Genomic DNA, 26,039 nt, shown 5'->3' with positions numbered 1-26,039 from the left:
AGTATATGGAAAAAGGCAAAAGGGCATATCTGAATGGGTTAAGTAAAGAGAGGAGCACTGATAAAAGGCTGGAATGGTAAGGTAGTAGTGTATAGTAGTAGTTTATATCGCCCCAGAAAAATAATTAATCACTTACATTTTGGGGAAAAGAAATTGATATAAAGCTGCTAAGTTCCCCACTGGGCCCCATAGCAGTAGCAGGGACTGCTTACTCTATAGTTATGCATTTCATGTGAGTACAGACAGTATATGGAAGATATGTATAGCTATGTGAGGCTTTAATTATTTATTATGTGACTTTGGTGAAAAGCCTCACATAGCTGTACAATACAAATGTTCAGATCTGTAAGGCAGCTGTCATACTGTTTACTATAGTGAGGTAAAAAAAACCTTCATTGTCAATTTATTGTATCCTGAAATCTAACTCCTTGGGGCATGATCAAGTAGACTTGGCCTGCTTTATTTACACATTTACAAATATTTAACCAGGAAAGTATTGTGACTAAAATCTTTTATAAACTGGTTTCACAAGGGTTGTCGTGTTTAAAACTGCCTGTCCAGACTTCCAAAGTCAGAAAACAAGACAGGACTCTGCAATGAATAACATGGTGGTCAGCCAATCATTGGCCGCCATATCATGACCCCACCCCTGATGCCACAAGCCAGCCCACTAAATATCATCATACTGCCCACCTAAATATTGTCACCCTACCCACTTACATCACCTGACCTTCACCCTGCCAAGACTTTTACCATCTGAAACATGGCAACCCTACCTCTGGAAATATGCAATAGTGAAATATAACTTATTATGGTCATTAACTAATAGGCCAAATGCTTCTGTAATAAGTTTCACTTTAGAATTCTGTGGAACCAATTTTTGAAGTCCGAACCTGAATTTCTACTCACTTGGACCCACTACCTGACCCGACCCACAACTGATCCGTGAACCGCTGACCACCATTACTGTTACTGCAAACTGAAAGTGAAATTATCAAAAGTAGGTGGGGGTGGGAAAAACCTTTAAAAAAATGTTTAAAGGAGTAAAATATAGATTACAGTATATAGTATAATATAGGAAGTATAGATAAGACCCCCAACCCAGTGGGTATCTGCAACCAATGGGTACCCACCTGCTGCAAGACTCTAGTTTACTTTCCACTGGTGGTTACAAAAAGGGAAATGACATAGCAGAATGGGAGGGTATGGCTGACACTGGCTAGCAATAACCAAATAGGAAGATCAGCACTGATAAGAATAGTGAAAAACTGATTTCCTTTTTCTCTGTAGTAATAAAACAGAACCTTGTAATTGATCCAAACTAAGATATAAAGAATCCTTATTGGATGCAAAACAATCCTATTGGGTTTAATTAATGTTTTATTGATTTTTTAGTAGACTTAAGGTATGGAGATCCAAATTACAGAAAGACCCCTTATCCAGAATACCCTTGGTCCCGAGCATTCTGGATAACGGGTCCTATACCTGTATTTATTTTCTTTTTTTAAAACATTACACTATATTGAAATTGGCCCACCATGTTTCAAGTCTGCATACACTTCATAACAGAGTGTTGTACCATGTTATCCATAGAACAAAACCTGAAAATATAGAGTAGGTGATGTCTTTTATTGTTTAAGTAGATTTAAAAAATTACTTGGGTCCCCGGTTTAGGCACGCTATACACAGAAACTTAAAATCATGAAAAAAAAAGTCAAGATATTTATACACAGTAGTACTAAGTAGAAGTGTTTTCATTCTGACAAGTACCATATATACTCGAGTATAAGCCGATCCGAATATAAGCTGCGGTACCTAATTTTACCTAAGAAAACTGGAAAAACTTATTGACTCGAGTATAAGCCTAGGGTGGGAAATGCAGCCGCTACTGCTAAGTTTTAATAATCAAAATAAATACCAATAAAATTACATTAATTGAGGCATCAGTGGGGTATATATTTTTAAATATTTATTTCAAAGAAAAACAGTAAACTAGCTCTGTGGAGAAGAGGGTCAACAAAAACAATATGAGTACTACCCCACGCTCATTGCACATTGGCAAACTGGCAGCAGACCCAGTCCCGGAGGGATGTAAGGGGAAATAAGTATTGCTAGTGGGAGCCTAGGCCAGGGCACTGGAGGGTCTGGTTGCAGGTGGCCTAATTTGTACACAAAGGAGAGACGGTGCTATTCTAGAGGGACCCATGGCACCCGACTCGAGTATAAGCCGAGGGTGACTTTTTCAGCACATTTTGGGTGCTGAAAAACTAGGCTTATACTCGAGTATATACCGTATGTGTAAAATCATTCCCATACAGATATTGATCAATATCCCCCAGCCAGGGTCCTCTGTAGAGGTTAATAGAATTAACACCCAATTGTGAGGTGATGTAAGTGCTGGGTGTAAGAAAGGCTTTTGAAGTATGTCCACTGGGTGCAGAACTCACAACCCCATAGTAGTATCAGGGTATTACTAACCATACAGTATATATATCTAGCCATAAAACTTCTGTCCCTGTAAAGTTTGCACTGTATAGAACTGAATTTCTGCATGAATTTATATTCCCATTCCTATTGCTCCTGTTGTGTAGAGCAGTGAAATACTGGCCAGGTGGCAGCTCTAGGTGCAGGTTTTACACCTTGATGCGACACTTTCTGCTGTACGGAAATGATTTTACACATACTTGTCAGATGATAATTTCTTACTCTGTTAGTGTGTATAAATGTCATGATTTTTCAGTTTCTGTGTATGCCATGCCTGAAGCAAATAGTCCCAATAACTTGCATTTTTTAATCTTCTAAGTTAGCCAATAATACTCTATATTTCCTGCACACACTTCCTTGGGCTGCCGCTCAGTGCTCACACCAAACACAGGGCCCCATCAGGGGGGAGAGAAGGTACAGTTGTGACCCTGTGAAATCCTCCTCTGTAAGGGGGCCTAGTCGCGTCGCAAAAGGTATGCAATCTATGTAACTTCTGCAAAAACTGCCTAGAAACGTAAGTAACTTGTGTATCAAACAAAAGACAATGCAGAGAAGCTTTGCTGGGACAAACTCCACTGACCCCCAATGAATTATTTAAGGTAAATTTCACTGCCCCAATGAACTGGCTCACTTATTAGCACATTAATTATTTACACATTTTAACTATTTATATGAACTGCCTATTATTGAGTATTTTCAGCTGTTTATATTGGGATCTATATACTGAATTAAATCAGCATATTCTCCATGAACTTTCCAGCAGGGTAATGACTGGTTATTGGGCTCCACAGCAACTTAACTGGGTCGCTACAATACGCAATTTATATAAATTTTGCAAAAACTTAGGATACATTAGTTTCTGTGAAAGTAACATAAGTATAAACTCCACTGACCCCCCCAATCAAAATACTGACCTATTAGAACATTATAATTATTATTTTTATGAACTATAACTGACTAGTTATTTTGCCTCACAGTAATATCTTTGGGCCCCTAAACTTACGCAGTTTACATTACAACTACTTACAACTTAAAAAACTTATTTTTAATGAAACTTACGTAACTTACATACGAACTCCACTGACTTCTGATTTAAAATATGGACTTTTTAGCACATATCAAGCAATGACAGCGCAGAGCAGGGGCAGGTAGATGGGAAGGGGTTAAACTTAGGGCAGACCCCACTGACCTCCAACTGAATGACTTATTAGCACATTTAGCACATTAATCAATGGAACTCCTTATATGAACTGCTTATTATAGAGTAACATCAGCTGTTTATATTGCACACACAAGGGGTAAAATTGGTGATCCTGACAAACGAGATCTGGGAGGCAATTTGAGGGAGAATAGAAGCAATAATTTATTGGTTGCAATGATAAACACCTTGTCCTAAAGCCCTCAAGTATGCCAAGGGTCTATAACAGGTATGGTACGATGGACACCACTATGGGGCAACAGATCCCACCCTTCCCACCAACCCAATAAATAGTGACTATGGCATCTTACAGCAGTCCCTCTGGCATTTACCAGAATCCACAGATTGCCAGTCCGGGCCTAACAGGAATAATAAACAATTACAGACCCTCAGGGTGAGTCATCAACTCCTACAGGATATGTTTTTCCAATTATCTCATTATCTAAGCAGAGAAGACCGTACTAAGTCTCTGCCCTGGTCTTACGCTATTCTGGGCTATTTGTATCTTTGGATCCCCACTTGCAGGCAGGGGTGATTGATTCCAGAAGAGCCTGAGGCAGAGGCACCCCTTAGTAGGAGAAGTCAGTGTAAGTAATGATCTGTAATATCTTGTTTTAGGAGTGAAAGGATCAAGGTAGTTAGTAGAACAGCCAAAGGCTCCAATGATGGTTAGTATCCCCATAGTGCCACCCAGAAGTATAGGCTCAGGAATAGAGGATTTCTGAGTTAATAATGTAAGAACCACTGGAGCCTAAGTTATTTTGAGTCCCATATAATGTATGCTCTACCAGGAGATACACCGAGTTGTGACAGATTCATCGAAGTCTAAGGTAACCCATCTGGAAGTAATAAAGAAGGGGGTTAACTCATAGGTCCAAAGAAGCATTACATTTGGCACCCAACATGGGCCACAATGGGTTAAAATAGCTAACCAAAGGAAAAGTAGGTGTGACAAGCACTGTGGTTCCAGATGCAATAGGCAAAAGGCACCTGGAGTAAAGCTGATCAGTAAGCTCAATCACTGGGGCAGCTCCCACAGCCACCTTTCTTTTTTGTCCCTCTGTGGCAAGTCCATCAGCCCAGACTCAACACAGCTCCCCTCTGGCCTCGCGATTGTAGTGCCCTCTTCCAGGGCCAGTTGATATTGAGAAAATATCTATATCTATAGACGACCCCCATAGTCAAGGATACTTCCCAAGTAATTTAGCAAATTAAATGTCAAAATTTTACAAAGCTTCAGAATTAGGGAAGCATATGAAACCATGACCTTTTCCAGATAGCTGGAATTGTACAGGTAACTTTGGGGGGCTTCAGAAAATGAAGTGTCACTTATGCCTTCCCACCAGTGATTCACTTTATTGCCGGTGGGAAGGCATTTAGGGGAGATTAGTTTCCCGCAGTAGCTGAGATTTATCACCCTAAAGGGAGCCTTGAATTAACACTTTAGCAATTGTGTATTTTATTCGCATCATTGTGTATTAATTACAAATGCAACACTATTTCACTATTTTCAACACAGAATTGATCTTTGTGTGAATGGCTGGAGCTAGTATGCCCCTCCCCTTGTTACACTGATTTAAGGGAGTGTTACACAAGTATGTTGAAATGTTGCAAGTTTTTGGCACAAATAAACACCTTTTTCTTCACCATTTCAGAGTGCTGCAGTGCAATTCCTTTTGAAGTCTCCATAAGAAGAAAGGGACAATGAGGGGCCCTCAGCTTCGGAAAAATTTTAAGCTACACAATGTTGGAAGGAAGAGCACAGTGGCAGAGGTTTCAGTCAGTCAGATATGCCTGATGGCACCCTGGAAATTAGCCAAAAGTTTTTACATGAGGTATTAATTTGGCATCACAAATACTTATGTGTAAAAACTCAAAGTAAATCATTTCTGTCTGTAATTTTTGACCACCCTTATATTTATTATGGCAAGTGTTAAGTATAGTTTTCCCTAAACACATTTCACCTTACAGCATTTACTTTGCACCTAGGCAGTAGTATGCAGGTTAGAAGCATGTAGCTGGTACATGTCCCTGTCCCACCCTTTATATGGTGGTCACACCTTGTGCCTATACGCACACTATTCAGTACTTAGCAATCTGACTTTGCTCACTGCTTATTCGGACATGAGCCCATATGGGTATAATTTCAAATCTATTCTACGAGTACCAGACCTATTCTACAAGTAACAGATCTATTCTACCAGTAACAAACCTATTTTTACCAGTAACTGATCTATTCTTTGAATAACAGATCTATTCTATGAGTAACAGATCTATTCTACCAGTACCAGATCTATTCTATGAGTACCAGATCTATTCCACAAGTAACAAATCTATTCTACAAGTAACAGATCTATTCTACCAGTAACTGATCTATTCTTTGAGTAACAGATCTATTCTACGAGTAACAGATCTATTCTACCAGTAACTGATCTATTCTATGAGTACCAGATCTATTCTATGAGTACCAGATCTATTCCACAAGTAACAAATCTATTCTACAAGTAACAGATCTATTCTACCAGTAACTGATCTATTCTTTGAGTAACAGATTTATTCTACGAGTAACAGATCTATTCTACCAGTAACTGATCTCTTCTATGAGTACCAGATCTATTCTATGAGTACCAGATCTATTCTACCAGTAACTGATCTATTCTTTGAGTAACAGATCTATTCTACGAGTAACAGATGTATTCTACCAGTAACTGATCTATTCTATGAGTACCAGATCTATTCCACAAGTAACAAATCTATTCTACAAGTAACAGATCTATTCTACCAGTAACTGATCTATTCTTTGAGTAACAGATTTATTCTACGAGTAACAGATCTATTCTACCAGTAACTGATCTATTCTATGAGTACCAGATCTATTCCACAAGTAACAAATCTATTCTACAAGTAACAGATCTATTCTACCAGTAACTGATCTCTTCTATGAGTAACAGATCTATTCTATGAGTACCAGATCTATTCTATGAGTACCAGATCTATTCCACAAGTAACAAATCTATTCTACAAGTAACAAGTAAGCTCAAATTGTATGTCTTTCTATGAGATCATACAGTTACATGTTTGTTCATAAGATGTAATGTTTTCTTATGTCTCTTGGCAAGAGGGTTTATAAGTGTGCGTAGGATTTGCAAATGTTCCTTTATGTTTCCAGGATTTTGTTGTGAAACACAAAGTTTGTGCATGTCACTTTGATGGCATAGGATCAAAGTTTAACTATCCCTTTCATTAAAGTTATTTTTCTTTTCAGCAAGGGTTTGTATGTTCCATTCTGTGCAATATTTGTCCATCATTGGTATGTGTCTCTCATTTGGGACATGTGTCATGCTCATGCACACCTTTGTGTTTGTATTGCTTTCTGAGCTGAGGGCAGTGCAACGTTTGTTCATCCCCTTATTAAGAGAATAAATATGCAAGTTGAGTTATCTGTAGGTGCAGATGGCCTATCTCATAGTACAGCAATAAGGATTATTTATATCTTAGTTGGGATCAATTACAAGGTACTGTTTTATTTCTACAGAGAAAAAGGAAATCAGTTTTAAAATTCTGAATTATTTGATTAAAATGGAGTCTATGGGAGACAGGCTTTCCGTAATTCTGAGCTTTCTGGATAACAGGATTCCGGATAAGGGATCCCATACCTGTAGTAAGTTAAAATACAAATGCAGAAAGATTTGTTGTGTTTCAGACTATTTAAAAAGTGGAAGTATGCAGTTTCGAGCTAAAATCTGCTCTGTGTACCACATAGGCTGACGCAATGGCTCCAGGTGCAGGCACATCAGTTGGGGGACGGAGAATCTGCCCCATGTGGTAGTGTCTTTACCTTTTGGTGTTACTGGTTTTAAATTCTAAATCAGAATCTTAATTGTGTTCCAAATTCTAAATTCCAAATGATCAGTTCTTAATTCTGAGTTCTGATAGTGACTGCACTTAAATATTTGTTAGTGACAGAAATATAGTTAAAGAAGAACTACACCCCCCCCCCCAAGTACAAAATCCCCTTAACTGGCCTTCCTCGACCCCCCTCACCTCTTCCTTCTCGCATAGCCTATCACTTTAAAAAAAAGGCCCTATAGAAAAACCCAACCTAAAAAAGCAGCGCAGCAGCGTACCTAGGCACCATCTTCCGTTCAATAGAAAATGTTTTGGGTCTCATCGCCAACACGGACTGGATTTCCGGTTAACCCCAACTGCTCAAGCAGGGTCTGTATCGGCGGTGAGACCCGAAGCATTTTCTATTGGACAGAAGATGGCGCCCAGGTCAATGCAGGCCAGTTAAGGGGGCTTTTATACCTGGGGGAAGTATTTCTCCTTTATTGACATTTAGTGAAAGTAACTGACAGTTAATATCAGCTAATGATAAAAAATTGATGACAGTGAAAAAAAAAGGTTAATGACAGCAAGTGACAATTACTGACAGCTAGTGGGAATTTTTACAAACATTTGTATTTTTTTTTCAGAAATTCATGTTTTTTTGAGCTAAATCAAAATTTTCATGTAAAAAAACAAATTTTTCGCCATAATTCCTCAAAACTATGAAAAGCACAAATGTAAAAATACAGCATCTAAAAGCTGATACGTCATATAAAAGTCAACGGGAGCTGTCCTAGCCAAACTATAACAATCTTTATTAAATTCGTTTGAGAAATTTTCGTGTTTTTTTCGGTTTTATATATCAGTTATATATATATATATATATAGATATATAAAGCCACATAACGATCCACACTCCAAACTCTCCATTCGGTTTCTAAGTGCCCGGGTGCTGCCAGGGAAATATTACATAATATGAAACATATAGAAGGCGCACTCCAAGGTCTTTCATAAAAAATAAAAAATCTTTATTTTCACATTGCCATCAGATCGACGTTTCGGCTCTGGCCTAGAGCCTTTATCAAGATACAAATGGCCACAAACATGTGTCTGTATAAATACTCCCATACCACTGGGCGTGTCCAACCAACACTCCCTCCTCCTCCCCTTCAATTAAAGGGGAAGTTATATCCAACAGCAGAATAATAACAGGATGATATAATAAATGCTAATATATATATATATATATATATATATATATAAAAGAAAAACAAAGGAAATCAGCACTCCATGGCATGTAGCTAATTGACCCGGGTGCTACCACTTAAGCATTTAGATCAGCTGCCATTGATTTCTACAAGCTGTTAAGTTTTACATTGGAGTTTTGTTTCAAGTCAATAGGTGTATTGGTGCATACCGGGAGTCCTTTAAAAAAAAAACTTTTATTGATTGTTCTATCATGTATTAATTTTAATCAATCAATAAAAGTTATTTTTTTAAAAAACTCCCGGTGTGCACCAATACACCTATGGACTTGAAACAAAACTCCAATGTAAAACTTAACAGCTTGTAGAAATCAATGGCAGCTGTTCTAAATGCTTAAGTGGTAGCACCCGGGTCAATTAGCTACATGCCATGGAGTGCTGTTCTAGGTAAAATTTACCTGTTCTAGGTAAAATTGAAACTATTTATTCAATATGAGTTTTTCAAATATTTTTGTGCTTTGTTGGCCCATTAAAAATGAGTAAAAAGCGAATTTGAGTTTTTTTTATTATTTAAAAGCATTTTTTATTCAGATTTTTTAATAAATAAGGTAACATTCATGTTTTTAAAACTTAAGGTAATTCCAATTGGGAAAAAAATGTGAAAATTACACAATATGAATTTTAATAGAGGCCTCGTACTACTAGAAAAATATAGTATTAAGATATACTGTATTACTATATATACTGATTAATGTGAAATAATTCTATAAAGACCTGCAATGTTCAGGATGTTTCCTTTAGTGGAATCACTGTATTTTCCAAAGGTTTGTAAGGCGGGCATAGCAAAGCATTTTGGTTCATTGTATTTGCATTTCTAGATCAGCTCATATTGCATCATATAAAATGCAGCTTAGCTCAACACCACTGTGAAACGACTCATTCATCATGTTTTGAGCCAGATACATCCAATATATCATCAAGCGACAAGAAATTAAACACAAGATTTGCAAATATAGGCATTTTAAAGGTTGGACGTGGTACATATAAGTGTGGAAGAGTGATGAAAGCCCAGTTTCTTCCAGGCTCATGTCAAATTTCAGTCAAGCAAGATATGAACTCAATGATTCATAAAACAAAAGAAGAGAAGAACAGTATTACAATAGGTTTGTTCTGAGACACAGGGATTAGGACTTTCCATTGGGCCCCAGGTGGCACAAACAGACACACTGTAGCCAAAGTACTGACATGCATGCCTCATATATTCTCTATAGTCTACAACTATTTATCAGAGAATCAAGAGTGCTAGCCATAGAACTAACTATGGCCAATTTTAACTCTTTGACAACTAATCTCCTACAAATCCTATACAAGTAATTAGAGAGCTAGGAATTTCCTCTGACCTGTTTTCACTATTTGTTAAATATGTCCCCATGGGCTTATTCACAGCAAGGTGATGAGACCCCAGCCAGTATTTCCAGGATTCGCTAATGCTGCAAAGGATCAAATGTAGAGGTTCAGTGCAGCTTTCCATCCTATTGATGAGTGGTTACAGCTAGACATGAATGAACCAGGTGCTGCTTGTTTTGCAGAAAGGTCTGTAAATAATGAAAGATGTATGTTTCAGGCAGAAGATATCTTGTGTTTTTCAATTTAACCTTTTACAGACCTTAAAAGAGACAGGGAGTTTAGGGAAAGAAACAGCTGTAAGGAGAGTCATATAGAATTGGAACAGCAAAGTGAGAAAGCTGCAATTGTTTATACACAGGTGTCCAAAGCACTCACTACAGAACCTCACCAGGATTTGGAGAAACCATAGAGTTTATGGGGTAGCAAGCCACAAAGGGAAATGTTTTGCATCTAGGAAAATAGGCAATTTAGCATTAAGGGGCATATGCAAGATACTAAAGCCAAGTGAGCGTTCCCAAACTCTTGCGTTGTTTTTTCATCCGAACAGCACACTTTCTGCAAATCAGCATGGAAGGTTTTAGGGCAAAGACACACAGAGCTACTAGTAGCAGCTACTTGTCATGGCTACTAAAATAGACAATGCTGATCATTTACTGATAACTGTGTGTTTTACCCGTCGTATTCTACAGAGCTTATCTATTATCTACTGTGTGAACCTGAATCTTTTCAACCTATTTCTCTTCATTGAGATTTCTATATTGAAAATGTAAATAAAAGAATGGGATTTGCAAATCATTTAAAACAGATATTAAATTTCAAATAGTACAAAGACAACAGATTAGATGTTGAAACTGAGAATTGCTATTGTTTTTTGAAAAATATACACATAGGGGCTGATTTACTAACCCACGAATCCGACCCGAATTGGAAAAGTTCCGACTTGAAAACGAACATTTTGCGACTTTTTCGTATGTTTTGCGATTTTTTCGGCGTCTTTACGAATTTTTCATTACCAATACGATTTTTGCGTAAAAACGCGAGTTTTTCGTAGCCTTTACGAAAGTTGCGTAAAATCTTGCGATTTTTCCGTAGCGTTAAAACTTACGCGAAAAGTTGCGCCTTTTTCGTAGCGTTAAAACTTAAAAGGTGCGAAGTTTCGCGTAAGTTTTAACGCTACTAAAAAAGCGCAACTTTTTGCGCAAGTTTTAACGCTACGAAAAATCGCAAGATTTTACGCAACTTTCGTAATGGCTACGAAAAACTCGCGTTTTTACGCAAAAATCGTATTAGTAACGAAAAATTCGTAAAGACGCCGAAAAAATCGCAAAAAATACGAAAAAATCGCAAAATACCGATCTTTACGAAAAAAAAACGCAATCGGACTCATTTCGACCCGTTCGTGGGTTAGTAAATCAGCCCCTTAGTGTGAATTTAATGCCAGCAGCACATTTAAAAAAAAAAAAAAAAAAAAAAATTGGGAGAGGGGCAACTAAGGACTGAAAAAGTAGTGTAATGCTAAAAAGAGCGGATCCCACAGAGGTGGGGTCTCAGAATTACAGATAGGGAGAAGTACCCCACTCAGTGATATACTGCACGGGGGCATAAATTACAACAATTTAACAATCCCCAAAGTAAAAATTGCAAAGAAATTGAAAGATTTCAAAAAGATTGAGAATCTGAAGAAATATTTGTATGCAAGCGACAAGACCAATATTGCGTGGCCTCAGGTGGCAGTAAATACAGACATGATTCTGTAGTGGAAATCACTGCATGGGCTCAGGGACAACTCCTAAAACCATTGTCTGTGAACTCAGTTCATCACTGCCTCCACAAATGCAGGTTAGACTCTACCATGCGAAGAAGAAACCATATATAAACATGATCCAGAAACACCACTCCCTTCTCTGGGCTCAAGCTTATTTAGGATGGACTGAGGCAAAGTGAAAAACTGTCCTGTGGTGTGACAAACCAAAATGTGAAATTCTTCTTGGAAATCACAGACGCAACATCCACTGGGCTAAAGAGATCAGTTCCCAAATGGTTACAGAGGGTTATTAAAAGAAGAGGTGATGCAACACAGTGGGAAACATGTTCCTTTGACCCACTAGGGTACAGAAGGAAGAAATCCATTTTGCCCCAGGTCCATTGGGCAGTAGATATGTGTGCAGTGGGCTGGGTTTTTGGCAGTGTAGTACATGGCATTGGTTGTGTGCATAGGGGTGTTTGTGGTGGCAGGCCAACAGCGAGCAGACAGATGTAGGGAGAAATACAAAATTAGAGAAAGGGGTGACAGAATAAAGTGGTCAACAGGTCTGTAAAATGGGGGAGGAAAGAGAAATGCAAATAAAGCAAAAGGGGAATAAAACAGTGGGATTGGGTTGCAGTAAGAGAAGTATGAAGCACAAAGCAGAAGACATGTTAAATTATATAGCATTTTATGTCAAGGTAGTCTCACAGGTTGAAAAACATTGCTTTATTCAACGCAGAAGAAAAGTATAAGAAAAACCTGAACAGTTACAAAAAAATGACAGCTTTTGTTTAATCACCTGTAAAAACACTTTAAAAAATAAATTACATTAACCAGGTAAACATAGAAGTATGCAATATAGACATCCTTTTATTCTATTAGCTTTATGGCCTCATTCAATATCCTGATGCTTTCTTTACAGCACATTTTCCATGTGAAAGGTACTTCCATCATTTCTCTGCCCATGTGTACAGCACAGAATACGGGCTCATTTTATGAGATACTAAATACTAAAATATACGCTGCGTGGATCCTACACAATAGATCAGCACATGAAAATAAAGGCATTTGTGTGTATTCTGTAATAATGATCAGCCATTGCTCCCCAGTGTATCCTACCATAGACAAAAGCAAGTATGAAGAGAACTTAATGCAGGTCTAAAGGCCCATCTCTTGTGCAGCTGCGGGTTGGGCTCTGAAAACTTTGAGAAAATGGATCTTAATAAAGATATTCTGCTACAGTACACAGGGCTTTTTAATGGAATAACATCAGCAGGAGTCTCTTCTGCCTATCCCTAGTCCCTGCTTCTGACTCTTTCCAGCTTTCAAACGGGATCACTGGGACTGCCAGTTGAAAAAAAACATTGCCCTGTGAGGCTACAATTTTAGTTTCTTTTTTACTTCTTGTCTTTATATTTAATCTCTCTCCTATTCATGCTCCAATTTCTAATTTAAACTACTGCCTGGTTGCTAGGGTAATTCGGATCCTACCAACCAACCAGATAGCTGCTAAAATTCCCAACTGCAACATTCCTGAACAAAAAGCTAATTTCAAAAACCACAAGTAAAAACTGAAGACCAACTGCATACTGTCTCAGAATAGAACTTTATACATCATTCTAAAATGGAATTTAAAGGTGAACAACCCCTTTAAATAAAATTACTCCCCACCTATTTTTTTTTTCATTTACCAACAATATCTGTAGCATGATTCCAGTAAAATGTCATTGAAAAACAACATTTAGGGGTATATTTATCATGCTGTGTAAAAAGTGGAGTGAAGCATTACCAGTGATGATGCCCAGGGCAACCAATCAGCAATTAGATTTCAACAGTTAGAAAATGAAAGCAAAGCATCTGATTGGCTATGAGCAACATCACCAGTAATGTTTCACTCCACTTTTTACACAGCATGATAAATATACCCCTAGAGGTACAAGAGCTGTCCCTTTCCATTACATGTGATTGTCCTAAAATAAAGGAACATGTAGATAAATATTAAGGTCCTGGTTTCTCTGTTTTGCATCCACGTGAATAGTCCGATATTTATTGCGTTTTCAACTGAACATTTCAAAGCCTTTGTGTATAGCTGGACTGCAAATGCTCCATAACATTAGCCAAATGTTCCTGAGTTACATTATACCACAGTTTCATATATTGTATATCCTTTTAATGAATTATCCCCTCTCTGAATAAAAGGGAATTTTGACATATTTAGGACTTAATATTTTTGAAAAAAAAAAAATATATAACTAATGGTCTTGTGACCATTTTTCCAAGTTTTTGATTGAATCCAATCTTATCCAGAAAATCACTCACTTAGAATTCATCATGTTCTAATGCTAAAGTGAGGAATCAATACACCATAAATAATATAAAAAGGTTCTTCTAAAAGGAAAAACCTGAACCTTTCAGTAAAAGGCAAAAACATGAATGATCATGGCGCTTTCATCCAGCAGAGAAATTCCTAGAAACTGCTATAACAATAAGTCAAATCAACTGGACTGCATTTTTCTTGAAGACGTTTTGCCAGTCACCCTAAATTCAATTCTGAAACATCTTCATAACAAACACAGCAATTCCAGTTGATCTGACTTATTACTACAGATATACCATGACCTGGATGAATGAGAGCCTTCAAAAGCATAAAAACTGCCCCTGCCATTTCCCTCTAACTTTAATGGGAACCAATCTAAGCCTTATGCCACACAAACACAGGTAGGCACAGGTACAGCGTATTCTCGGCATTAGCCTTATGCGCATTTTCAGGATACCAACACTAATACAACTTGTGGTTTCTAGAAAATCTTACTGAAATGGAAGGTAGACAGCAAGTGCAGTTTTGGGAATTTCTCTGCAGAGGTAAGAAACCGCCCCATGTGCATTACCCATAGCAAGCAATGGAGAATGGAGCCATAAATAGCACATATTTATTTCCCATAGTGCAGTTTTAAGCAGTAATTTCCCCAGGATTCTCAAAGTAATCGCACCAAACTGCCGAAAGCTAGAGAAATGACTGCTAGCTATGCTTTGCAATATTCAGTAAACCCCCTATAGACATCTGTATAGTGCAGGCAAAACTACGCTCCAGAAGGGTGTTGGGTTACTATTGCCGTAATCCAGTTCTGTTTGTCTAAAAATTTGATACAAAGCTCAAGTTTATCGTATAGTTCATTCAAGTTTTTATTGGGAGATATCCAGTTAGCTTAGGTTAAAAATCAACATCATCCGTATCTCCAGCAGTCCTTGTATTTTTGGAGTCGTCCTGGTTTTGGTTCCAGACAAAGCGGTAGTTGTCCTCTAGCTGCTGCTGCCGTTTCCTTTCTTTGTGAACTTCTTCTGTTCCTTGAACCTACAGGAAAATCATGGGAAATCATTTACAGAGCCTGCAGGGCTGACTGTATTGCATATGAAGGGGCATACATGCCTTTTACTGCGCGTTTACTTACGTGGCGCTATGTTGGACAAATTTAAATATCCAACATGGCGGCCGCAATAGATGCTGAAGAGCGCTCAGAACGTGCTCTGAAAATGCTTGCAAAAAATTAAAAAAAACGAATCCTCGAATCATGGACCTCACTAGAGGCCTATTCCTATGCTTTCTATAATAGGATATTAAACAACCACAACCCAAAAGTGACTTTAAATATTGATTTTAGAGTTGTTGATAAGCTGCACTGTATTCAAGCATCAGAGATAGGGGTCAGTTTTCAAAGTATAGATGAATCATCCTAAACTGGACATGGAGTTTTAAGCTGAACCATGAGCCCTGACAATTGTGCTGCTTTAATCAGATCACAAATTCAAGTATAAAACTTGTAATGATTCACAAGGTAAATCTACATAATATGCTTGATTGTCTACCAATATCCATGTGTTTACCATTTATATTTAAAGATAATCTGCAAATTCTGGCAAATTCCAGAGGGGGCTGTTTGGGCCTCTGTGTACTTTAACTACAAGGCCTATTTTGAATCCCAGTCCATACCTAGAAGACCTGCAGCTGTTTGTTCTCCTCCCACAAAGCAATAAACTCAGCAAATTTCCCTGTGTGCCATTACCCTAAGGGTTAAACTACACAAGAGATTCTGTGGGTCATATAAAGTGCAGATGCAAACAGCAGCAGCATGCAACTGCACAAGACTAAAAATCTGATTCCCACTGCTGTAATGTAATGTCGGATCAGATAAAGTCGGATGTGGGGGTTTTGTTCCCACATCTGCATCCAATAGTCAATGTATTTCAACGAGAAGAAAAAGTCTTTCGGACACCATGAGATTTTACCTTGTTGGATGCAGCATGCAGCGTTCCCTTCTGACAGAAGCATCATGTCACATGTAGTTTACACATCAGATTTTTCCAACAGTTCCATTATTTTTTAATTCATGCAACTACATTCAACTTGCAGGATGCGTTCTGACGATTCGATGCCATCCTACAAAGTCTCCCGTGTAGTTTGCCCTAAGCCCGCTATAAACTAGGTTAATTATTCTTTCCATACTGTGACTTACCAGGATGTTGAAAATAATATCTTGCAGGTTCTTGGTGTCCTCTTCTGAAAAGGATTCTTCATCACCAAAGTCTCCAGTTGTTAGAATCTTAATTTCTATTTTACCTAGAATAAAGCAAAAGCCAGACCTAGTTAGCATATATGGTGTTTCTCAGAGCAGGTATATTAGAGAGTCTCATACATATATTACTGCAGCTAGTTCGTCACTTGTAGTACACTTTATGTCCATTTTGACAGACATATTTCCTACAGCACAAGCAAAATACTAACAATTAAAATTGAATAATGAGAGTTAAGCCTAAAATTAACAGGTCGTTAATTTTAATCAGCAGTAAGTCCTTCACTAAGTATAAGGCCAGTTGGATGGGCCTGTGCCTGTCCAATCTGATATTTGGCTAAATATCCAACTGGCAGGTTTGAAAATTTCATCAGCTGACTAATGATCTGATCATTACCCTTTGGGGCAACCACTGGATCAAACCTGCTTTGGTCCTACGCGTGGGTTGCCAAAGCAGGCAAAGATCTGTTCATTTGGTAACCACTCAAAATATTTCATTTTGCATAATAAAAGAAACGCTAATTCTAAACAACTTTCCAATTACAAATAAAGATATTTAAGAATACACTTGCATTTGAATGCATTGTTTGTCCTGAAACAATGCATTAGAAGCCAGCTGATTAACAGATCTAGGCAGTGGCGGAAGTAGCGTGTGCCGGGCCCCCCAGCAAAAAAAAAAAAAAAAATCGACAGCTACCTAATTACATAGATTAGTTACATAGCAAAAGCAGCGGGATAAATAAGTGGCAGAAGTGTGCCCAACAGCAAATCCAAGCCTTATATGAGCATAATATTTTACAAACATATAACACAAATGGAAACCCAGCAGCTGCTGGATCTGCTGCCACTATTTTTACTTCCCAGGGAGAGATTCTACAAAGTCCCTTAATAATAATTCTTGAGAGCACATACTTCTCACAACCATGCATAATGCCACACACAAGCCAAAGAGAGGTACAACATAGCCAAGAGAAAATAACAATCTAAGGGAAAACCATATAACCATTAAACTTGAACATATTAATGGCACCAAAACTTTCCAAGGTTCTTGCATGTAACTACAACGTCAGGAAAACAGAAAGCAGAGGGCTTTATACTCTACACCGGGCATACCTTCTGCCTTCAGTCCTTCCTTCTCAAGCAGGTCCTTAACAACATTCTCAATGTGTCTTAGCTGGGGATTCTCGTTGCTCATCTCTCTCACCTTTCTTTCTTTCTGCTCAAAGCTTCCCCGACGGATCTTAGTGACCCTGACTTTAACACGACCATCTAATATGAAGAACGGGACAGGATAAAGTAAAATTCTACATAAGCTGTTAGAATCCTGTGATATAGTCACAGTCAATTGTTATATTCTAGCCAAACAACTAATGCATATCTCAGTACTGGAAGTTTATACTGTAGTGTACAGCCTTTTCAGGTTTGTGCACCAATAAGAAATATATAAAAAGCAAACAAATTAGTATTTTCCAAGAAAATAGAGTGAAAGTCAGTCCCGCATTTATCAGCAGAATATGCCAGCTCTAATAGAGTGTTGTGGTGTGAGGTTGGGCTAATGTCTGCCAATAGCTATTCTGTTGGGCTTGAATCTGTTTTTTTTAGACAGTTCATCTTTAGTGGAAAGTAGACTAGATTATCCGATTAAGTTTTGGAATATATAGAATTTTTATTGCCAGATCTTAGCTGATCACACATTTCTTTCTGTATACCCCCAACCAACCAGGTGCTCTTTGGTGCCAATGAATCAAACATCCCATTGATCACTGACAGACAATATCAGTAAGTTGATTTCTCTGCGACAACAAAACATATCCATGCCAAACTATAGGGCACTAACTCTTTGTACACTTAATCCTTTCTATTAGGGAACGTCATTTTTTCTACTCTTCTTCCCAAGTTATTTTATTTTTGTATTATACTCCCACTTGTTATGTTTGAGAACATAATTAGCAAGAATCACAAGACATGGACGAGATCAAAATAATAAGTCTAATTCCTTTTTTGCCCTTCTAGACAGCACTGGATTAAGGATCTCATTGGCCTGGAGCTCAAAAATACATTATCTCTATTCCACAAGAGGGGATTTTTTCCATATAAAAACACAACTATACTATTTGTCAAATCCATACCCTTTTATTCAAACAGATCTTCAGTTAGTCAATCAATAAAAAAAAGTTTATACAGGAAGATGCACAAAATAAGTCAAATCAGTCCCATTCTCAAACATCCACCTTCCCTGTAACTAAACCTTTAGAGCAGAGTGGCCCCTGTCCTAATGCTCCTTTCACAAGTATAAACTGGATTTATAGGATTTGAACTTTGCATCTCAGCACCAACAGATAATATTCACACACACAAATTATACACATTTAGAATACTACGGCAGAATCTAGCTATATGCAAAGAAACATTTAATCAGTACAACAAAGGTTAAACATGAAACATTTCAGAGATTTCCACCCCTTTACTGAGGCAGCAACCGAAGGCTGTTACACAATAAGAGAATGGGGCCAGTTATCCAAAATGCTCTGGGCCTAGGGTTTTCCAGCTAAGGGGTCTTTCTTTAAATTAGATCTCCATACCTTAAAAAAAAAATAATTTACACATTAAATGCAATAGGACTGTTTGCCACCAATATGGATTCATGTAGCTTAGTTACCATCAAGTACAAGCTACCGTTATATTTCCGAAAAAAAAGAAATATTTTTTTTAAAAAATTTGAATTATTTGATTAAGATGGACTTTCCCCTAATTTCGGAGCTTTCTGAATAAAATGGTTTCCCGATAATGGATCTCATACCTGTACCTTTTTTAAGAAAAGGCTCTTACCAAAGCTGATATCACTATCATTATTATACTATTAACTGCAACTAACAAATGTGTATGCATAACCTCTAAGTACCAAGCCACACTGATAGCTCTATGAAAGAACCTTAATGTACAAATATACAATGAAAGAACCTTAATGTACAATATATATATATATACAAAAACATTAAGATTGCGTCTTTCCCTTTTCTAGAGAAAATCTGTGGCCTCTACACCACAATGGAGGGAAAGGACTGCTTCTATAACCAGAAAAGGGAGGGAAGCAAATGAAATGTCTATGTTCATGGCAATAGGAAGGAACCAGGAATTTTCAAGTTCCCTGCGAGTATGGTAGATTTATGTCAACTCATCCTATTCCCTAAAGATTGTCTCATCTCTCCAATACAGAGCAAGGCACATAAGCATGTAATCAAACAAATGAAATCTGTTTTACACATAAAGTGCCCCTGAAAAAAGGTGGGTGCCAACAATCTGAATTAATGAAGTTTTTAAAATCTGCTTACAGGTAGGGGTTGTTAACATCCCTGAGCTGTCACTACAGCAAAGCATTGGGGTCCCACTGTCTATTTATAATATTAACCAACAACTAAAAAACTATAAAAACAATTCTCATTAAAGATTCTTAAGGGTTTATGTCCCAAGATTCTCAATTTATTCAGTCTCTTTTTAGAGAAAAAGTTGTGATCGGTCACCCCCTCTGGGACTGGTACATAATTTTATGCTATGTTTCATCTCTAATGGGGATATGTAATAAAAGGCACTAAGTTTGGCCAGGAGCAGTAACCTATAGCAACCAATCAGCAGGTAGCATCTACTGGTCACCTGTTTAACAGTAAACATCTTATTGGTTGCTATGGGTTACTGCTCCTGGAGAAACATAGTGCATTTTATTACATATGCGGGAAATGTTTTGCCACTTTTTTTTTTTTATTTGACTGAAATAATGGTCCAAAACTAATTGCAAACAGTGTGCAAAACTGCTACATAGTCACCCCAAAAGACAAAGTGGGTAATATAATATAAGTTAGTAATATAATAAAAGGCTATGGATTTAATCACTATGGCACACCAGAAAGACCCTTTTACATGGTATATTTTGGGAGGGGCACAGAAAGCATTTGCCCTGGGCCCTGGCATCAATCCTGTTTATCAACAGGCATTAATAATAATGCAATCACAAAAGACAAGAAATTCTATAATAAAAGGTGCAAAGTTTGCTACAGGTCTAGTCACCTACAACAACCACTCAGTAGTAGCACTTAAACACGTTACTTGCTGATTGTTACTTTCAGTTTTTGTTCCTGTTCTTTACATACCAGAGGGTTCTTTAGCAGTGGGTTCAGAAATGCTTTTAGTCACACCTTCATCACTTTCCAAAGGTTCTGCTCCCTCTCCCTTTTCATCCGCAGTATTCTCTAGTTTGTCTATTAATTTGTTTAGGGTGGTAGCTAATGACTTAGATGCTTGTTTTCTGTCAAATTCTCCTTTAAGTCCTTCAGTCTCAAGTTCCTCTTGCGCCTGCAGAATAAATATCATATTTTAGAAAGTTTATTTAAGCACAAGGAAACAAAAATATATCTTAGCTGGAAATCTATATTGCTAAGTTACAGCCTAAGTATTAGTTCTGCCCAGGTCATGTCAAAGGAGCAGTATACTGCCTTTATAACATGTACTACTTGTCTATTGTTAAGAAATATTATGGTTTTTGTTATGTTTTGCACTAAGCAGGACAAATTGAAGTTGGGTTGTTAAGTTAACATACCATTTTCCTAAAGGAGAATGGTAGCATGTATACATACTTCAAGGTTGCCAGATTTTCCTCTTAAAAAAAAAAATCATGCTATCATTACTAAATATACACAGCTCTACCTTAGATAAAAGTTATATTTTTCCCTCTTCAGTTGATCAGGTAAATGTATTGATTTACGTTGTAGTACATTACAACATAACCAATAAAGCTACACGATAGAGCTAATTATTCATTGGGTCATTTAAAGGTGCAGTATACACCCCTTTTTCAACATGAGTTCACTGACTAGGACTTATGCCAAACGTACTTTTTGGCTATTGTTTCAATCACATGACATGTATGGTTTTTGTTATTTTTTGGGCTGAACAAGGCAAGCTGGGTAACTGAATTTACTTTATATTTGGTTCTTGCACGGTAGCTCTAATTAGATTTCCAGTGCACAGATAACACCCCCCAACTCCAAATGATGGACTCCTTTTATCAAAACAGTCACAACACAACTGAAAGGCAGGGGGGGGTTTGTATACTGGTACTCTAATTATTACCCATTTTACAAGATGCTAAATAGCTTCTTCTTTGTGAAGACTCTACAAGCACCGTAATTTACTTGAGAAAAGGAATACCGTATATACTCGAGTATAAGCCGATCCGAGTATAAGCCGAGGTACATAATTTTACCTAAGAAAACTGGAAAAACGTATTGACTCGAGTATAAGCCTAGGGTGGGAAATACAGCCGCTACTGCCAAGTTTCAATAATCAAATTATTTAATAAAAGGACACTCACAAGTGCTTACATGACTACCATATTAATAAACACATTTTCTGTTCTGGGGTTAGCACCACTGGGTGGGTATCAGACTGGATATGGGGAGGGTCGGATTTGGGGTAAATGACTGCTGTTTGCTGTCCTGTCTGCCCCTGGGTACATCCCTGGGCATCGACACTGACAACAGAGCAGTATGGCAGCTCCTAGTCATATTGATCAGTACACAATGGGCACAATAAGGCTCTCTGTGCAGAATAAGCCATGGCTCTGTTTTACTAGCCATTTGGCCAGCAGTAGGGGTAGGTACATGCCAAGCTGGGGTGGGCACAGTTCTGATTGGCAGACAGAAGAACCCACTGACAGGAGGTGAAGTGAGTGCTGAAGGCATTAGCAGAGACACCATTGTTGGTGGGGCGTATGTGAGAGCGTGCCATCGCTCGCACCTCCCCCCGCACCCTGGCCGTTATGCCAGGGGGGCATCGCTCGCACCTCACCCCCGATGCATCAGTCTCCAACCGTCGACGTGTGTGCGCAGCCCCAGCACGAACGTCACATAGGCACAAGCCTTGACTCCCCATCCGGCGCATCCTCTTGTCGCGCCACGCGCACCACTTCCCCCGTGCGCTGCCCCAGCATGCAGACGTGTCGCGCCGGTTGGAGAAGGATGCGTCTGGTGACAATGATGCGAGGTGATATTGCATTTATTTTTCTTTTGCGCAGAATGAACTGCCAGGGGGAGGAGGGGTGCGAGCGATGGCACGCTCGGGGGCAGAACATAGTTCCAAGTGGGGGGGCGGGGTGGTGCGAGCCAGCGTACATACTCGAGTATAAGCCGAGGGTGCCTTTTTCAGCACATTATTGGTGCTGAAAAACTCGGCTTATACTCGAGTATATACGGTAAGCAATTGCACACACAAAAGCTTAGAGCCTAAATTTTATGTACAAGAAGTCATCATCAGTGTGTGAAAAACAATAATGCATTAAAAGAAACTCTCTTGCAGCATTGATTCTACCTCGTCAATAATATTATCGAACTCTTTCTCCATTTCAGTTTTTACATTGTCCTTAATCTCCGACATCTCAGACTTTGGCAATAGAATGTTTTCTAGCTCTTTCTCAAATTCTTGTAAAAGTGCCTGTTCATCTTTTTCCTCTTCTGTTTGTGTTTCAGATGTACCAGCCAAGTTTTTGTCAGGGTGAGAGCTCTGTGAATCCTTTTGCTCTGCATCAACCTTTTCTTCTTCCTGCTACAAAATAGGAAGTGTTAAAATATCAATATCTGCCCTCATCTTTTATTTAATGCAATACTTGCAAAGTAATATCTAGGTCCCTGAGAATTCTTACTATTTTGCAAAAAGGAAAAGGTAGCACAAAGAAGTAAAAGGCTGAAAGCAACTGTTTACTTTAAGTAAAGCAATACTGATATGTTCCTACAGCTATAACAAGTCAGTATTAGTAAAGGTTTAGGACAGCACTGTTAATTTAATACAAAACTGCCCCAAAGCCAGCCCCCACAGGCAAGCCACACTTAACAGCTACAAATGTGTACTGGTTCTGTAGAGACAGCTCCACATTACTTACAACAAAAATGTCAAGAAAGTTAATGTACAGTGTAACACTACAGCCAGGGGCATTACTACAAAACATAAAACAAAGCCCTAGTCGACATATGTCAAACACAAGGCCTGTGGGCCGAATCCGCTCCGCCTGGCTGTTTTATGTGGCCCTTGATCACGCTGGACCGTCAGGTACACTGAGCAATTTCCATTTTTCTCACATAGTAGCTACATAGTAACTAAGACTAAGTATCTTAATAAAAAAATTCAGCCCACGACTTTCGGTCCCCTTATGTGATTGAGTTTGGCCTAGACCTAGACCATATAACACTGGCGATGTCAGGGTTGTGTGTGGCTAATTGGCATAAAAATCCCATCTATCAGTTAGTCACATACCTTATTTTTCTTTTTTAGATCTGCAATAAAATTCACCAGGTCTTCTGGATTCCTTATTATTTTATAACGAAGCCCCTTATGCATACCTGGATGAAATAATAATAAAAAATAAGGGATATAAATTACCCAATTCTGTAATGAGAGAATGTGTTGTTCAAAGAAAAGTGAAAAAAAGATGATGCACTAAAAGGACATATACCCTCTACTTAATAACAATGTCCAGTTGCTCAGAGTGCATTTCCAAACACTTTTGAAATTTATAAAAAATGTTTAGATTTCATGTCAGCAGTTTTTACACATACTTAAAATGCTCGGTATTAACCTAAATACAACTTTAATATTAGCATACTAAATATGAATTGTTCCGAGAATATGGTCCGCCTATCCCTTTTTTTTATAATTCAACCACTAGAATTCTACTCAGTGGTTAACAGTTATTTTAAAGGGATTGTTCACCTTTAAATTAACTTTTAGTATGATTTAAAGAATGCTATTCTGAGGCAAATTGCAATTGGTCTTCATTTTTTAAATTTTTGCCATTTTTGAATTATTTAGTTTTTTTTGTTCATTAGCTCTCCAGCTTGGAATTTCAGCAGCTATCTGGTTGTTAGGGTCCAATTTAACCTAGTAACCACACATTGGTTTGAAAGAGACATTGGGATATGTATAGAAAGAGAAGTAATAAAGAGTAACAATAATAAAATTGTAGCTTCACAGAGCAACAGTTTTTTTGGGCTTCCAGGATCAGTGACCGCCAACTAAAAGTTGAAAAGATGAAGGCAAACAATTCAAGAACTATAAAAAATGAAGGCAAATTGAAAAGTTTTAAATATTACAATGTACAGCAAGCAGCTGAATTGAGTATTTAATAGAGATTCAGAAATGCCCACGATAGCTTATTGGCATGTAGCACCACCTAGAGGATAAACTGGTACAAAAACATACAGTATAATATTTTATTACACAAACCTTGATTTCCCTCAATTGCCTGCTGGTTCAAAGCCAGTTCCTCCTGTACAAAAAAGGGGTGAAAAAAGCAAAATCTGGTTATGAGATGAACACAATATAGAGCACCACTGTATCCGTCCTATTTCTTTCACACATTTCTAAATCTAAGTCTAATCTAAGTCAATAAAAAGAAATAACATCTCTATTTTTTTTGGTGCACTTCACCTTTTTATTTGATTAGCTCTATTCCTTGCAACATGACCCTTAAAGCCAACGATATTAACCTTTAAATATGGTAGTTGACCACATTTTTGTCATTTTTTTTTACCTACATCCGGTCATTTTTATGCCTATTGCATAAACCTGACCAACACTTGCAATATTTCATAAAAACCTAAAGGTGAAAAGAAAAGCCTGCTTGGACCCTAACCCAAACTGATTAGCCTACCGTTTTCACAGATTCTGTTACTTAAGAAAGGTAATTTACCGAAACCAATGTAAATCTTGCCAAATTTAGCATTTTAGGTTGGGGTCATGTGGGCTTTCATATGGTATTAGATTTTGATATGAGCTGCTCAGGCTTTCATTGCATCCTTGCATCCATTGAACAATTTAAGACCAAACTTAACTTTTCAGATATTCAACTGTTGCTTTTTTCAGATGAGGCAACCTTTCTATGCGCAGTTTAGATCCTATTGACTTATACCCACAATGTCGGCATGGGAAGCAAGAGTTTGGGTTCCACTAAATTACTGTCACAATTGTATAGCATAATCCAATCTTCCCAACCCCCTCTATTTGAGAAAGCAAAACAAAAATGGCTGTCCGTTATCCTCTAGTTAGACAAAGACCAATGAAAGGAAGCCACAGATAATTTTTATACATTTCTAAAATCACTCAGGGACAGAATGATCAAATTTAAGGTAATCCATCAAATTTATTTTACACCCCACCGGCTGAAGGCCGTGGGCAGAAGGAGATACATGTGTGAACTGAGGTACGGGAGAGGCAGGATTCCAACACCTGAGTTGGGTAGCACCATACTGGACAGAAGTCACCCTTTTACACTCTATTATGTTCAATGCAAAAAAGTTAGTAATCATGAAATGGATAAGCCCTAATTCCCAATTCAACGGTGAGGTGAGCTAGTAAATGGTACGTTATCCCTAATCAAACTGACATACAATGCGTGGAGCACACCTGGGAAATTTGAGAAAATATGGGAACCATGGTTAGATGCCAATCCTCATATATCCCTACCAGATGAGTGAAACGGAGGTATAACCCTGTGTACACCCTGATAACTCAATGCTACATATTGCCTCCTGCCTTGGAAATATCACTGTGGATATGAT

At 38.0% G+C, this 26,039-nt stretch overlaps 1 protein-coding gene across 2 annotated transcripts in view; it reads right to left on the bottom strand.

Moving 5' to 3' along the window:
• Positions 1-12,574: 12,574 nt before the first annotated feature.
• Positions 12,575-26,039, bottom strand: part of os9 (osteosarcoma amplified 9, endoplasmic reticulum lectin) — a 28,410-nt gene continuing 14,945 nt past the window's right edge. Inside the window, exons 9-15 of one of the 2 annotated variants that reach the window (XM_002933686.4) lie at positions 24,706-24,748; positions 23,737-23,822; positions 22,798-23,031; positions 20,583-20,784; positions 17,551-17,706; positions 16,381-16,484; positions 12,575-15,221 (exon numbers count right to left, since the gene is read on the bottom strand). In XM_002933686.4, coding sequence (XP_002933732.2) covers positions 15,081-15,221; positions 16,381-16,484; positions 17,551-17,706; positions 20,583-20,784; positions 22,798-23,031; positions 23,737-23,822; positions 24,706-24,748 — 966 coding nt within the window. In that variant the 3' untranslated portion in view covers positions 12,575-15,080. The remainder of the gene's footprint in view (positions 15,222-16,380; positions 16,485-17,550; positions 17,707-20,582; positions 20,785-22,797; positions 23,032-23,736; positions 23,823-24,705; positions 24,749-26,039) is intronic. The other variant, XM_004911901.3, reaches the window with a different exon arrangement.

The sequence above is a fragment of the Xenopus tropicalis genome, chromosome 2, assembly GCF_000004195.4.
Source record: "Xenopus tropicalis strain Nigerian chromosome 2, UCB_Xtro_10.0, whole genome shotgun sequence".
Taxonomy (NCBI): domain Eukaryota; kingdom Metazoa; phylum Chordata; class Amphibia; order Anura; family Pipidae; genus Xenopus; species Xenopus tropicalis.
Note: the sequence above shows the minus strand (reverse complement) of the source record. Positions and strands in the feature narration are given on the sequence as shown.